At 43.7% G+C, this 16,287-nt stretch overlaps 1 protein-coding gene across 2 annotated transcripts in view; it reads left to right on the top strand.

Annotated features, from left to right (window-relative positions):
* Nrp2 (neuropilin 2) overlaps positions 1–16,287 on the top strand; it is a 125,214-nt gene that overhangs the window by 82,555 nt on the left and 26,372 nt on the right. For both annotated transcript variants that reach the window (XM_042678995.1, XM_042678996.1), the window contains exons 13-15: positions 4,132–4,394; positions 5,916–6,012; positions 7,181–7,201. In XM_042678995.1, the coding sequence (XP_042534929.1) occupies positions 4,132–4,394; positions 5,916–6,012; positions 7,181–7,201 (381 nt within the window). The remainder of the gene's footprint in view (positions 1–4,131; positions 4,395–5,915; positions 6,013–7,180; positions 7,202–16,287) is intronic.

Below are 16,287 nucleotides of genomic sequence, written 5' to 3'. Positions count from 1 at the left end.
GCCAAACCATACTTTGAGTCTTGGATGAGAGTTCCAAGGTTATTGTTAGTCTGTCTATATTTTTCTCTCCCAGTAAAACAAAGGCGAGCGTGGGAGGCAGTGTGTAGAGTGACAACAACAGTGTGTAGAGTTTTCACTGTGTCGCCATTCCTGGGCAAAACGACTTTACATAGTTCATTTTATCTACTCCTCCTCATGCCCTATTCAGTCATACTGTTGTTATATCCATTTTACAGATGGAAAGTTAATGGCTTTACAAAGTTAGTAAGGGCTAGGCTAAGATTCCATACCAGGTAAGTTTCCAGAGTCCCATCAAAGTTCAAGTCCTATTTCCAGCCCTCTCCAGCAGTGGTGTTGAACAGGTGACCTCAGTTCTCTGAGCTCTAGTTTCCTTTTTTCCTAAAAAAAAATAAAATAAAACTATTGCATGGGAAGATTACAAAAGATAGGGTAAATGGAGCCTCCAGCTCCACACTGGTCATGTAGATGAGCAGTCTGTTCGTTCTCTTCCTCCTGGTCCGCCCCCCTTTCCTTGCACTTTTTCTGGCCTAAGTCATTCTTTCATGATGTCCCTGGTTCTAATCAGACCTCTTTCAGTGACAGGCAGGGACATTTTGCAGCTCAGTGTCCCTGTGACGGATGTCGACTGCTAATTCCTTAAATTTACATATCATCTTTCTTCCCTGGAGCTCATAGCACTTAACAGACAAGTGGGGCACAAATGATTTAACTAAGTGAAATCCAGAGGCCTGCTTGTCTGGAGATTCTGCAAACTAGTGGATTAGCTCAGATGTCAGCACTGAATTATGATCCTTCAGCTGCTGGCGCTGAGCACGCCACTAGCATTAACTCCCTGGTCTTGCCACAACCCTTTAAATCATGCATAGTGATTATTGTCCTACTGTGGTGGTGCGGTGCGGGGAGAAGAGAAGAAATGAAAGGAGAGGGAGAGGGCCACTAAACACCCTCCACCCTACCCCAGAACCCTTGGCCTAGTTGTGTGCCTGATATGTTAGTGACAGAACGGGTGAATAGAGTTCCCCCAGATAAAATCCAGTTAACCTGCTCCCCCCTCCAGCATATGTTACTTAGCCACTTCTAACTATTATACTGTGATTCCCCTGCCGTTTATGAATGCAAATTTACACAAGTGACAGTATTTCTGCCAAGCAATTTTCAAGCAGCAAGTGGGTCTTATTTGTGAAACTGTGAAGGAAGAAGGCTGAATAATAAGTCTCTGAAATCTGGTTTCTTTTATAGATGAGATGGAAACGGCAAGGGCTTAGAACTTACCCAGAGTATAGGAACATTTGGTAGTTTCTGTCTGGTATGCTGGTCAGCTGGGTACTTCATAGGTCACCTTGTTACCATCAGCTGATGTCACCTTTGAAAGGGGCAGTTGGCTTCAGAGAATGGAGGGGATTGGATAGGGATTATTTGAATGTTGAGAAGTTTGCAAAGGCTAGCTGATTCTCCCTCTGTCTTCATTTCTAATGTAGAGTCTCATCCCACTCTTTATCCATCATTCATTCATTCATTCATTCATTCATTCATTCATTCATGGGAAGAAAATCACATTGAGTAGTGCCATGTACATGGCATTGTCTGGGAAAAGGAGGACAAAGCAATGTTAAGCCTTATAGACATAAGACCAGTACCTTGCACTTTGAAGTAACAAAGAAAATATACATGAAATACATTGCAGGGCCAGACCATGCTGTAAGCCACAGAACATGGTACCCCCAAGTCCTTTGTTTAAAAAAAAGGTAAAAATTAAAAGGGTAGGGCTGGGAAGGTGGCTCAATGGTAGAGTGCTTGCATTGCATGCATGAGGCCCTGGGTTCGATTCCTCAGCACCACATAAGCAAACAGAAAAAAGCCGGAAATGGCGCTGTGGCTCAAGTGGTAGAGCGCTAGCCTTGAGCTGAAGAGCTGAGGGACAGCGCCCAGGCCCAGAGTTCAGGCCCCATGACCGGACCCAAAAAAAAAAAAAATTAAAAGGGTACAGTTGATGCTAGAGTTGATGAGAGAAGATGGGATTGATGTTGTATATGCCAGAATGGCTAGGAGAAGAACTGGCAGTAAAGATGGAAGAGGTGGAGATATGAACGAGGGAGTGAGGAATTACGGGTAACAGGAGAAAAGGCAGCAACAGGTCCAATGGGGAATCTAGTTTGCCTCAAACAGAGTGTGATTGATTGCAAGGTTTTGGAGTGAGGCACCTATAGGCAGCTGAAATAAAACTGAAAAAAATGGTTTTTGGTTTTGTTTTTTTTAATGGGCTTTACCATTAAAGCAAAGTAGGTAAGGGACTACTTTGACCATGTCACTTTAACTTTTCTGAGCAACCTTAGTAAGTCTTAGAAGGAAATGAAATAGTGCACGCCAGTGTGCTTTGTAACCTGTAAAGTATTATGCAAATCTGAGCTGTAATTATTATCATTAGTAGTGGTTAGTGATAGTATCTGATGGAGGAAGCATAGGTTTAGAAGATCATTGCCTGATTATGGTATCTGTCTCTCCACCCTCAGCAACACCCATCATTACAAATTCTCTTTGGAGACAGACAACTGCTTTTTCATTGTCTGAGTTGACTTAGGCCTAAAGAGTTCAGATGTTGTGTGTACGCAGATGTGACCGTAGGTGGTGCAGAAATCACAATCTGAAATTAACCATATGTATCCTAAGCCCATCTAATTTGATCCAAGAGAAGGTAGTTTCGAGCAATAATCCTAGTATACAAAGGGGCTGAGGTGAGCTAGAGAGGTGGGCAAAGAGGCTGAGGGATTGAGGAAGGAGGAGTTGTTTTGCTGGGCCACAAATGGGCGATTTATCACAAGCTTAGAAAGATGACATTGACAGGATTAACCACAGAAAACCAGTAATCCCAGAAAATGGGTGTTGATTCTATCTCTCCATCAAGAGCCCTAGCCTCTGCTCCCCCAAAAAGCTCAGGATGTGCACAGACACTGTTGAGAAAGTTCTGTGCATAGATAGCTCAAACCATCATGGCATCATATTAACACGATCAAGCTCACATTCCATGCTGGGTATGTAGTGGAACCATGCCTTCTTGCACAACATACCCCTATGTTTGAAGGCCCACAGCAAGCCATGACATTCCTCCTCAGATGCACCTTGCTGTCTGCACACATATCTCAAGTGCTGCTCAACTAGCTGCAGTTGGAGATGTTCTATCCACCTCTGTGTCTGCAAGGCATAGAGCCTGCCAACTATATCCAGAACTCAATCTTCCACCCAAGTTCCTAAAAGATTTGAAAGCACTTTGCTAAAAGGCCTCTTCTTGAGGCATTTGGACTGATGAACCCTTAGTTTCAGAGAACTTGTAGATTTTCTGCTAAACATAGCCTTTGTTAACAATCATGACTGGATCTTTATCACTGGAGGGGTGTGTGCCTGATTGCTTAAGAAAGTCCAAGTGCAGGCATAAGGAAGGGAATGGAATATTAGATCCCTGAATCACCCTGTTTGGCCACAATCTCCTGTTCTGCCTGAGTCGCAGTCACCGGAGCCCAGGCATCATCCAACAGCTCTGGCAGAGACAGAAGGTTTTAAATGTCTTGCATTTGGACATTGCCCAACCAAGACAAGAGAAGCTCAAAGCATACACCACCTGGCTACACTTACTCGCCAATCCAACAGCCACTGCACTCCCTGTAAACCATTCCCTGGTAATTCATTCATTAGACTGTATTAGCCCATTGTGAGAAGCCAATGATGAATAGACAGGGGTCTGGTTTCTTAGAGGCTGAGGAGACAGGGCAAACCCATGTACAACCAGCGAAGTCTTAAGGCTGACCTTCCCAGGTGCTTTATATGTAAGAGCTACAAAACAAATGATGTGGAGTTATAGAAGGATGAACTAGTGTGATTTAAGAGACTGCACAAAGGGCTTCAGAAGAACATACACTTGACTCAGGGATCTGAAGGGATCTATCTTCAGAAAGACACATGGCCTGGAGAACACTGACATGAATAAATTTAAAAAGATAATAAACCCCAATTCCATTCCCAATTTTCCAATTTCCCAATTTGGAGGGGCCCCAACTGCACGCTGGTGTCTTTCCCAAGCATTTACCAAAAGCTTGTGTTTGGGTTTGTCTCCCCTAGATGAGAAGAACTTCTTGAGACTGCAGAGTGATGGCCGACGAGAGGGCCAGTATGGGAGGCTCATCAGCCCACCTGTGCACCTGCCGCGGAGCCCCGTGTGCATGGAGTTCCAGTACCAAGCCACAGGTGGCCATGGGGTGGCGCTGCAGGTGGTGCGGGAAGCCAGCCAGGAGAGCAAGCTCCTCTGGGTTATCCGAGAGGACCAGGACGGCGAGTGGAAGCATGGGCGCATCATCCTGCCCAGCTACGACTTGGAGTATCAGGTGGGGTGGTGAAGGCGAGTGGGTGGGGAGATCCAGGGGACTCACTGTGATCCTGTATTGCAGTATTTCAAAGGGCTATGCCCATTCATCATTAGGGGATGTGGTTAAGCTCTGCTGTTTTCATTGTGTTCCTCCTGTCACCATGGCAACTAAATGACACTCTTATTTGTTATTCAGAATGTGCCTATCTCTACACCCAGACTTGGTTCTTTGTTCCTCCTATTGCCTTTTATATTGCTGAAATCTTCTCCAACAAATGTTTCTTCTCTCCATTTTATTTTAGATTGCTATCAGTTAGGCTGACAAAGAGACAGAGAAGCCAGAGAAATAAATACAAACAAACCCTCCACACACTGGGGACAGGGGATCTATGGATTCCCCTCAGAATGGAGGAAGAAATGGGTACACCCTCTCAGACCTGTCCCAGGGAAATAAGAACCCCGGAAAGGGTACAGATGCAGTTACACTAGCCAGCAGCCTGAGAGTGTTAAGTGGCTTCTCTCTCAACAGCTCCAGGAATTGAGTTCTATTATCTCTGTCCCATGGAGCAGGAGACTGAGGCCCAGATGGTCACGTGCAGCTGGAGCTGTATCTTAGGTTGGAATAGTCAAACTGGACGAGGTGACTGAGAGGCAGCCAAGGCATTAACCTGCTCCTCCCCAGATGAGGAGCAACAGATGGCTAGTGAGACAGCCAACTGCTCGCTCAGCTTGCGGAGGACAAGGGCTCATTTGCAGCGAGAACCTGGGGAGGGAGAGCATGAGGAGTGATTGAAGACCACAGAGCAGAGGGGCTTGTGTGGGCAGCCTGCAGCTGCTTTCTTGTGAGGAAGATGCAGTGTCCTGAAATCCTCCCTTCCTCCACCTGGGTTTCCATTGATTAACCTTGATGCATGTCTTGTAAGAACCTGTTTTTGTGATGTTGTCTCACACACTAGATGGTTTCTCTGAGCAGCAGTCTTACTAGGTTTTCTTAACGATTCTTGTGCCTAATGCTTACTAGGTGTTTGTTCAGTAGACTGAGGTGGAAGACCTAGTCATTTCTCTCCTACTTGTAATAATGGAGTCTCTGGGCTGCACAAGACCGTCCAATCCTATGTTCTGAATTTCTCATATTACCCTCACCTGCTCATGACCTCTGAGTTTTCAAAATACCTGATTTGGGCATTTGAAAGATTTATGAGAATGGAACCTCACAAATAGCTAGGGAAATGTCAATCTCCCTCCCCTCTTTAAACACACCCTGATTGTGGTCTTTTTAATCAATACAGCTTAGTAACTGGACAACAATATCCATCACCTTGTTATATTTTCTTATTCCCTCAAATATGCATTTGATTTGAACTAACTCTTTTTAAATTAAGATCTCAAGAGCTGTAGCCATGTGGTCCACAGATGTGTGGCAGGTACAATCACACACACACACACACACACACACACACACACCAGAAAATTGAAAATGTTTGTGCTGTTTGGACCAGGAAGCTCAGTTAACCATGACTCTTATTCTTCCGGCTTCTAGATTGTGTTTGAGGGAGTGATAGGAAAAGGACGTTCGGGTGAGATTGCCATTGATGACATTCGGATAAGCACTGATGTCCCGCTGGAGCACTGCATGGGTGAGTGACTACCTGCTTCTTTGTGGCTCTTTCAAATAAGACACTAGGACTGGGGCACAAAAGAGAAAGCCACAGGCTGTCTTCAAACACAGTATCCCCAGTGTGGGTAGACCTTGAGCTAAGATCAGGAAGAGAGGGTTGAGAGAGGAGGTGAAGGCTTATATGTTCCCAATCAGAAATAGACATACATTAAGTCTATGAAGATTCAGAATGCCAAGACCCCATCATCAAACTCTAGGGGTGTGTGTGTGTGTGTGTGTGTGTGTGTGTGTGTGTGTGTGTGTGTGTGTGTGTGCGCGCGCGCGCGCGTGCGCTCACAAAGACAATGGCAGAAGACAAGAGCACCTGCCAGTAAGAATTATATGCTGGGTTTGATGGACTTAACAGAAGCCTGGGTACTAAGTGAAAATAGTACACACGCTCTATATGATAAACCAATTACCCAGGCAATCATTTTACATGAATGAATGGCAAGGCAAATTATGGCATAAAATAAGATGTTACATTTTGCTTTAAAGCTCAAATGGCCAAGATCCTGAAGTTGTAGGTTGAAACATTCTATGTACCTCCATGACCAATATCAGAAGGACACCATAACTGTCCTGAGATGCACCCATTTCACCCAGGGCTTTATTCTACAACGACAGCTCCCCAGGGATACTTTGGCCCCCTTCCATCAGAGCCATAGATTTCCCTAGAAATAGAGGGAAATCCTGAGAATGAACAGGATCTGCTTCCAGTCAACCCCGTAGCTACCATCAGTCACTGAGTGCTTATCTTGGCTCTTGGTCCCTGGTGTGTGTGTGTGTGTGTGTGTGTGTGTGTGTGTGTGTGTGCCTAATGATGTCAGAAGCAATTGGGACAGCCCCAGTCTCTCAGGCAACTCTCAGAATCTGGGCATCTAATAGTAATCCTGGCTCTGAGAAAGTAATCAGTGGTAAGTGACTGATTACAGTGCTTTGGGGATCCATTACTCTATGAAGGTCTTTTTATTCCAAAGCAATAGTTAGAATCCTTTCCACCAACCCAGGCCTGAAATGAAAATATATTTACATACAATCTAGATCACACAGAGATACAGAACACTTTCCATTGTGTGTTATCAAGTAATCTAATGGAAGTAATTTCTTCCCTTTATCTAATTCTGTTTTTCTATTTTTTTTTCCAGAACCCATCTCAGCTTTTGCAGGTGAGGATTATAAAGGTAAAAACAAAATTGAATTTTGCATGCTTTTCCTTCTCCCAAAGGATGGGAATCAGGTGGGCAGAGAATACCCAATGGTGACAAAGCTTCTAGATGCCATACCTTTCCACCACTAGGTGGCGCCAACAACACCCCTGATGTGGAGATCCTCACTGTCTGTTGTTTAATTAAAGTTTAGGAACCTATAATAGAGACAAATAGGTTACAGATAAACCTTTCAGCCTTGCATTGTCCAATGGGGAGCAATGGGGCTGAAAATGCAGGAGCAGCGAGACAGGAGAGGCTGTGAGAAGACTCAACCAAAAAAAAAAAAAAAATCCACAGTAAATTAAAAGTGAAATGAGGTGGCAATGATTTATTTTAGCCTGAAGATGGTTTCTTTCCAGGGTCTCAGGCAGTGGTCTCAATTAACTCTCAGAGAGATGTAGTGATAGGCAGCCTTGTGAGGAATGAATGTTAAGGAAAGAAACAGGAAGGATAATTGTAAGGAGGAAGTTGCCGAATTCAGAAACTGGCACCTGGTAGAAGGATGAAGGCACATTTGGTGACTGAAGTTAGAACACTTTAAATTCAGGATGGAGAACCAGAAAAGGACAATTTTTCCCCTAAGCAAGTAAATAGTAGTGCAAAGAAAGAAGAACTTAGGAAGCATACCTCATCCAAAAGGGGGAAAAAAGGCCTCCAATCTTGGGTGATGGTTATACTCGTGCTTTGCTTTTCAAGAGTCTGGATGTACCCCCTTAGCTGTTTCTCTCAAAGCTGGCACTCTACCACTTGAGCCCACTTCCACTTCTAGCTTCTTGCTGGTTAATTGGAGATCATTTCCTGCCTGGTCTATCTTAGAATCATGATCTTCTGATCTCAGCCTCCTGAGGAGCAAGGATTGCAGACATGAGCCACCAGCACCTGCCCGCATTTGTGCTCTTCTAATGCAGGAAGGGACTTTTACATTTTTGTCCTCTTTGCAACCAGTTAGTGCTGCTAAGTTTCCATGGTCTCCTAATGCTAAACTCTTAGGAGCCATTCTAAGTACTTCCCCACAACTGGCCTGAGTGTGAAAGTATGCTGGAGACCCCGAGCCTTCCCCAATAATGGGGAATTTTCTGGACTGCCTGGTGCCAAAAACTTGAGGGCTACTATACCGTTTGTACCGACTGGTCCTAACCACATATCACATAGCATTTCAGAGACAAGGACTGCCATTTTATATCCCATGTCTAGACTCCTATCTTTACTCATATTAACCTGCCTAGCTCTTGGCTGGAAAGAAATGGTTTCTTGGCTTGCCTCTACATGTGCTCCCAGATTCCAGGTCACCTTTAGACAATGGATGAAAGGGGAATGTGTCAGAAAGAGGAAAATGACAGGCCTAAATAGTGTGTATGTATGTGTGTGTGTGTGTGTCTGTGTATATATATGTATATTTGTGTGTATATATATACGGATATATATACATACAAATATACACATATACATTCTTCTTTCTTACCCTTCCTCACCTCTCTCAACTTCATACCATGCCCTATTCACATTTTAACACACTAAGAGTATTTGTGCACCTTGGGTGTGAGTGAGCTACGTGAACATGCATCCAAAATGTTCAAAGGAAGGCTGACGTCCAAACTGAACAGCTTGGATTACAGTTGAGTTCAAGCCCTAACCTTCAGGACCCAAGGTAATTCTGTTGCCAGGGAAGTAGACCAACTTATGTTGTTTCCTCTGCCTCTCTGGGTGTTGAGATGAAGCTCCCAGAAAGACTGATTTGAGCACATCAGCAACTTCCGCAGATAATGTTCTGTTCAAGCACAGGGTCTGGTCGTGACTGACAAGTGCAGTGGCTGAGGGCTTTGCTTCTGTAAGAGAATAAACAAACCAGGCACATATGCTTTCCTTAAAGCCGTATGTTTCCACAGGGCTGCACGGTCCAGTCATGTCCACTTGTATAAAATACATAAATAAAATCTCATCTAAGCCCAGTGCATATTTAGCCAAAATAAACCCAGGGCTTAATGTCTTGAAGGTAAGAATTCCCAATGGATTGCCTTGGGAATTGGGCAGAAACAGGGGGTGAGTTGCATGGATTGTTGAGAGCAGGCAGCTTTGGAATGAAGAAACCAAAGAATATAAGGGTCAAGAGCCAACTTGGAAGTGAGAAGGAGCAATTTTAATAACACTGGTATACTTCATGTGCAACTGCAGGTTGATAGCCAGATGAACCCAGGGCCAAGAGGTCACTTCTGTCAGGCTATGAGGCTCCGAGGCCTCAGCATATGCCTCGCTGTCTTTACTCATTTGAGAGGAAAGAGGACATCACGATCCACCTTACCTGTCCCTCTCCTAGTCAGGATAGCAGGAGCCTTCTCATGGTCAGGCCATAAAAATCAATCTTTTCAACTAACAAAAAGGGAAACAGACAGAAATCAGGTTTGGTCAGGCAAGATATGGGAGACTGATGCTAAAATACCATTCACAATAAGTATTTACATTGCTAGTGTGGGTTTTTGTTTGTTTGTTTTTGAATTGGTATTATTTTTCTTTTCCATTGTAAATTAGCCATGGGACAGAAATAATCTCATTCATTAGGAAAGATCAATGTGTACTCAGTTAATCTTTAGGGAAATACAGTAAGAATGATCTTCCAACCTGGGCTTAATTAGGAATTCTTGATCTTTCATATTTTGAAGTATCTTTCAGTTTCTACTTCTTCCTGGTTTCTTTCTTGCTATGCAACATTGTCTTTTTATCCTAATTGTCTTGTGTTTGCTGTTTTGTGTGCATGTTGCAATTGTGTGCCAGGATGTGAGTTAGTTCTGAAGAGAAGCTGTGGAGAAAAAGAACTATATAGAAAAAAAGAGGAGAGAATGAATGAAGTGTGTTGTCATGAGATTCTTAAGAAGATCTTTATGTTGTTGCTGAGTCACATTTTAAACAATATAGTCTAGGTGTGCATCTTTTCTCTTTTTCTTTTCTTTAAGCAAGCATTGGCTATAACATGGTGTCGTCATGTACCTTTTTCTAGGACTTGAGCTTTTAACACATGAGAAACTTGGGTGGGCAACAGAAAAGTACTGAAGTTAAGATGATGGATTATTTCCTCATTCCTGATATATTCTTTTTTCAATAGAAGAACAAAAAGACTAATAAAGAAGTCAGTAAGAGTATATAAAGCTGGGCGTTGGCTCACACCTGTAATCCTTGCTACTCAGAAGGCTGAGATTTGAGGACCTCAGTTCAAAGCTAGCCTGGGTAGAAAAGTCCCGGTGAGACTCTTATCTCCAATTAACCCACTCAAAAACCAGAAGTGGTGCTGTGGCTTAAGTGGTAGAACACTAGCCTTGAGCAAAAGAATTCAGGGACAGGGCCCCAGGCCCTGAGTTCAAGCCCTATGACTGACATTTAAAAAAAAAAAAGAGTATATAAAGCCGGTAATCAGAGCTTGGTAGCTGTTGACCAGCTAGTTAGCTTTAGCAGCTCAGGATAATGACAAGATTTCTTCTTGTTGGAGGCTGCAGGCTTTGAGTATAACTGGAACAAAGGCCCCTGGCCTGGTACTCTACTTGTCAGAGACTCATGGAAACCCAGACCTAATGCACAGGAAAGGTTGTCCACAGAGCAGAGGACTGTGAACTGCTGCCTTACACTAATGAATGATAAAGAAAACTCTATTGCTGGATATGAGTACACATAGGTTTATGTCTCAGACCACTTCTCAGGGTGCTGGATGCCTTTGTTTGTTTGCTTTTTGTTTGTTTGTGGTTTTTTTTGTCAGTTTTGGGACTTGAATTCAGAGCCTGGGCACTGACCTTGAGCTTCTTTTGCTCAAGGCTTAGCACTCTACCACTTGAGCCACAGTGCCACTTCCAGCCTTTTCTGTTTATGTGGTACTAAGCAATCAAACCCAGGGTTTCATGCATGGTAGGCAAGCACTCCACCCACTAAGCCACATTCCCAGCCCTACTAGATGCCTTTCTGCTGTCCTTTGTAATTTTTATTCAGGTACAACCAGGAGAAAATGCACATCAAAGGCTTCTCATAGCATGGAGGATACGTCTCTTTTTTTTGGTGTTTGTTTTTTTTTTGTCAGTCATGGGGCTTGAACTCTGGGCCTGGGTGCTGTCCCTCAGCTCTTCAGCTCAAGGCTAATACTCTACCACTTGAGCCACAGTGCCACTTCCAGCTTTGTGAGTGGTTTATTGGCAAGAAGAGTCTCAGGGCCTTTCCTGCCCAGGCTGGCTTTGAACCATGATCCTCAGATCTCAACCTCCTGAGTAGCTAGGATTACAGTCATGAGCCACCAGTGCCCAGCTTTTTATTTTTGCTTTTGTTTTTCTTCTCTGCTAGTATTGAGAATTGCCTTTTCGCGCAAGGTTGGTACTCTACTACTTGAGCCACAGCTCCACTTCCAGCTTTTTGTTGGTTACTTAGAGATCAGAGTCTCATGGACTTTTATACCTGATCTGGCTTTGAACATCAATCCTCAGATCTCAGCCTCCTGAGTAGCTAGAATGACAGGGGTGAGCAACTAGCACCCAGCTAAGTCTTAAGAGACCCCTGTGGGGATAATACCAGGGTGGCTGGCATCTGACTCTAGGCCTTGTGTTAAGTTGTTTACTTGGTGCCAACATATTCTTTTGTGTGTCTCTTCTCCATCCTCAGCTTCACCCTCATTGCCTCTATCCCTGGCCTGGACTTGGGCTGTCTTTCGCCTTCAGCTCCCTTTTCCTATACAGCATGGTGTCCTTGAAATCACAGAGAGGGTTAAACGGTGATCTTTTTATGTAATACTCCCGTGAAAGGCAGAGAGAGAAGTGCTCCCAACCCCTGCCAGGGTCCCAATATAGGCAGCTGTGATGTGACAATCCTCCTCTTTCTCCTGCTCCCATCTCCAGCTGCCAGATGAAGGCGAGGTGTTGCTGAGGAGGAAGGATGAGGGTGGATGTGTGAGCCGGGGAAGGTCTTGGCTGCCATTCTTGCCCAAGGGACACCAAGGCAGGCACTCCTTGTGAAATGTGCTTGTGTGCACAACCTCTCCTGTCACCAAGGTCAGACATAGTCCCTCCCCACCAGTTACAGCTCAGCGAAACAGCTGCTGCAGGCAGCTTTGTCGAAGGATAGAAGAAAATGTTTCTCAGAAATTGCATCTCTTTCTAAGAATACACCAGACAGGTCTGTAAGAGGTAACACAGGTGCCACCCAGACCAGGGGAAGGGTCCGGAGGCTTCAGCCAGCCAGGGATCTGAATTTAGAGGCCTTCTTAGAAAGGCATGGGGGTGCAGACAGGGCCCACGTGTCTTCCTGTGAGCTCCCCGAAAACCTGCCGTGACTCTCCCTCCATGCACTGCTCATCAGCCAGACAGAAAGTCATTTCTCAGATATGCTTTGTACTTCGACATCCCTTTTCCAAACAAGTCGGCGAACATGAATGCATTCTTCTATTATCTTCTATAAACTTTTCTAGTGGACTCAACCCTTTGCTGCTATTTAATTTCATAAATTAAACAAACCTTTTTTATCTGAAATGTCCCTTCACCAGCACTTCATTCTCAACAGGTATAGGAAGGCTTCTGTAGACAAGACAGGCCTAAAATAGTTTTCCGTTCAAAGAGTCTTGTTTTACAGCAAGGGAGGAGTCACCCTTGGTGTCTTTCAGACAGATCCTATATGGCTCTTTTAGGTCTGGGTGACATTCTGTGAACATAGACATAGGAGATGCTTTCTCTTTAAAGGTATTCTGGGAGAACCTGCCTTGACTGAGCTATGACAATCCTTAGACAGGTTCAGACAGAGTGAGAGGCAGAAAGTAAGAGGGCTGCTTTCCAGCCAGGTCTTTCTTGGTTACCAAAGGGTCTTCAAAAGTGTTCTGTGAAAGGCCAAATAGTCAATATTTCCAGCTTTGGAGAATATACAGTCTCACACACATTCTGCCACTGAAGTGCAAAAGCAACCCTGCAGGACTTGTAACCAAAGAAGGTTGCTGTGTTCCAATAAAGCTTTATTTATAAAAACAGGAAGTTGGCTGAATTTGTCCCATTCAGCCTGCAGTTGGCTGACCCATGATTTATAACATAGGCTGAGGAGTCAGCTCACTTGGTTCCAGTTCTAACTCAGACACTTAGAAGCAGTGTGTAGTACTTCTGAGAGCTCTGGGCCATCTTTTGGGTTTTACTCTGCCTGTGTCTAAGTTTTCCTCCAGGTAAAACCAGGAGAAAAATCACATGTCCATACAAATCCTCCTGTGTTCCATCCAAGGGTCTTGAGAAATAAACATGATAATTCATGTAAAGCCCATACACCAATGGCAGTCCCACAGAAGTCCATTCACTGCTGCTGTTCTTATAACTACATTTCCTAATGGCTCATTTAATCAGTAACCTCACTTGCAAATAGGAATGGAAGAAATACTACCTAATTGTAATTTCTTTTCTTATTTTTCCCGTGTGTGGTGTCTCAGAATTTATTGTTTCTCAATATTCAAATTCTTTGCATTCACGTTGCTTTTCTCCAGGGAGCCTAGAACTTTTACAGATGGGAGCCAGCTCAACCTTTCAAATATACTTGGAGTCATTGACTATTTAAATATGTTTCTCATTACCTCAAACAATGAGAAAACTTTGTGGGAAATTAGGGTGGAAATTAATGAAAAATAGTTCAGGAATTGAAAGCATTTTCTGAATGGGGGGAAAAAGATATGCAACAAGCAGTATAAGTTAAAACCATCAAAGGGAAAGTTAGGCCAATATATCACCAGTGCTAGGCAAAGTTAAAGGCTTATTGGTCTTATTTTCTCCCAAGTAAGGGTATCTGGCCCAGGATCCTTATTGTAAAGCAATGGTCTAGCCATTCCATAAGGCTGAGCAGGTAGGTAGGGCTAAAGTCCAACTACTTATCAATCTGGACACCTGGTACAGGTGGCATCTGCTCAAAGTAGGCACTTTTTTCTACCTTCTCATAGAGGTACCATATAAGTAAGCAACATCACTAGCATTTTCTGAGAATAATTGTTCTATGACGTACCAGTGGGCCATCAGTGTTTTGCAGAAGGTCTGAAAATCAGTTCAAAACCCAGTCCTCCATCCATCTGTCCATCCATCTGTCCTTCCATCCATCTATCCATTTATCCATCCATCTGGCATTCATTAGATTGCTAGTGTGGTCTGGGCGGGTGCTTTGGGTACAGATTTAACTCACTGATTTATCACCTTTATTTCTCTAAGTGTCAAACCACAGCCCCATTAGCATATAGCCCTTCAAGGCTGGGACAAAGCCAGATTCTAAGCAGCACAATCTATCTGCACAATCTATAGCCAGAAAATGTTCTGGGAAACCTGGCTCCCAGCATCAGATCACCTAAAACGTGTTCATTTGAGGATGAGGAAAGCACTGTTAGTCATATCCTGTCTTTTGTAACCTCCATTAACACAAATTCACGTTGTATGTTTTCTTAGATGTCCAAGTAACCATTCATTTATCTATCTATCTATCTATCTATCTATGTATTTATTTATTTATTTATTTATTTATATGGGGCCTGAATTCAGAGTCTGGATACTGTCCCTAAGGTTTTTTGCTCCAGACTCACACTTTACCACTTAAGCAAAAGCACTACTTCTGGCTTTTTTGGTGCTTACTTGGAGATAAGAGTCTCACAAACTTTCCTGCCTAAATTGGCTTTGAACTGCAATACTCAGATCTCAGCCTCCTGAGTAGTTAGGATTACAGGCATGAGCTAACACACACCCAGCTAAGTAAACTAATTGAGTGGCCAATTTCATGTCAAAATTACTTTTATCATTCATTTACTATATGCTGATCATTTCAGGGGAGGGAGCATTGGTAGGAAAAGGGAAGATGGTGTTTTACCTAAAGTGGAGTCCACTTTCCAAAACAGAACAAACCTCTGCGGTGGTAGGCCTTATCTCTGATTCTGGGTTTGTAATCCAAGTATTGTGAGTTAACCTTCCTCCATCAGGGAGGAAGATTCTCTTCATTGCTCCCCAACTTTGGGTTTATCACTGGAAATGCTTTCCAAGTAGTTGTAAGACTTCATCCTCCTTCAGCCCCAGCACTTGGAGCCCTGGGTTGTATATTTCTTGTTAGGAACCAATGTATTAACTGAGAGAGAAAGTGAACCTTTGACCTTTGAACTGAGAAGACCAGCTGGTGACAGAAGTAACATTAGTAGTGGTTACTATGTTCTGCTTGATAGAAATTTGTGCTTCTACCTTTGTGGTCTGATCAGGCACTTTTCTGTGATGGGTGAGCCACAGTCTCATTATAGAGGATTACCCGTCACTATGGTCAGAGGCAAATCTGACAACATATTTGTGGGGGGAAAAGAGGGATGGTGCTCAGGAATTCTGAGTTCATCCCTACGCTCTGTTGCTTCTGCATTCTTGTGAACTCATACAAACATCCAGCTGCAAGATGGGTCTGAAGCAGTAGATATCTTTGGTGATCTGGTTTGTGAGTTGAAGGCCAGTTTACTACTTCAAGGAAGCATTTTTAGGATCTTTCTTTTTCTTTCTCTTTCTGTGAGCCGTTTCCAACATGATCACAAATAAATGAGAAAGAGAGGCACCTACAGTAATGAAATTATTAAAGGTAGGAAAATAGTTTGGGGACAAAGAAAAGAAGAAGACGTGGTAATGTGTGCGAAGGTGAGTTATTAAAAGTGGTCTTCAGGGGACCCTTTAATTCTGGGACCCCACCTCCACCCCAGGGATGCAGATGTGTCCAGGGGAGGGTGCAGCCTTGACCCCTCCAATTTCATTGGACTTCTGATGGCCCGAGGGGTAGCCGTGAACCTGCACCTTACTGGAGGGAGAGCTCAAAAAACAATTGAAAGAAGCAGCGATTCAGAGCTGGCTAGTTCGGACAGCTCTGAAAGATTTTCCAATACAAGATAGCCTTTTGTGTGTGTGTGTGACTTCTGAGAAGACATTAGAAGTTCTAACATACCTCTCAGCTATTCCTCCAAAGGAAAAGAGAGGCATTCTGGGGTTCAAGCTACAGGAACTCAAGAATGCCGAGTAAATTAGGAGTATATGCTTTGGTTGAGTGGCATTTATTGG

Source organism: Dipodomys spectabilis, unplaced genomic scaffold (assembly GCF_019054845.1).
Source record: "Dipodomys spectabilis isolate Male_0828 unplaced genomic scaffold, ASM1905484v1 ptg000051l, whole genome shotgun sequence".
In the NCBI taxonomy this organism is placed as follows: Eukaryota; Metazoa; Chordata; class Mammalia; order Rodentia; family Heteromyidae; genus Dipodomys; species Dipodomys spectabilis.
The sequence above is the reverse complement of the archived record's forward strand: the minus strand, read 5'-3'. Positions and strand labels throughout refer to the sequence as shown.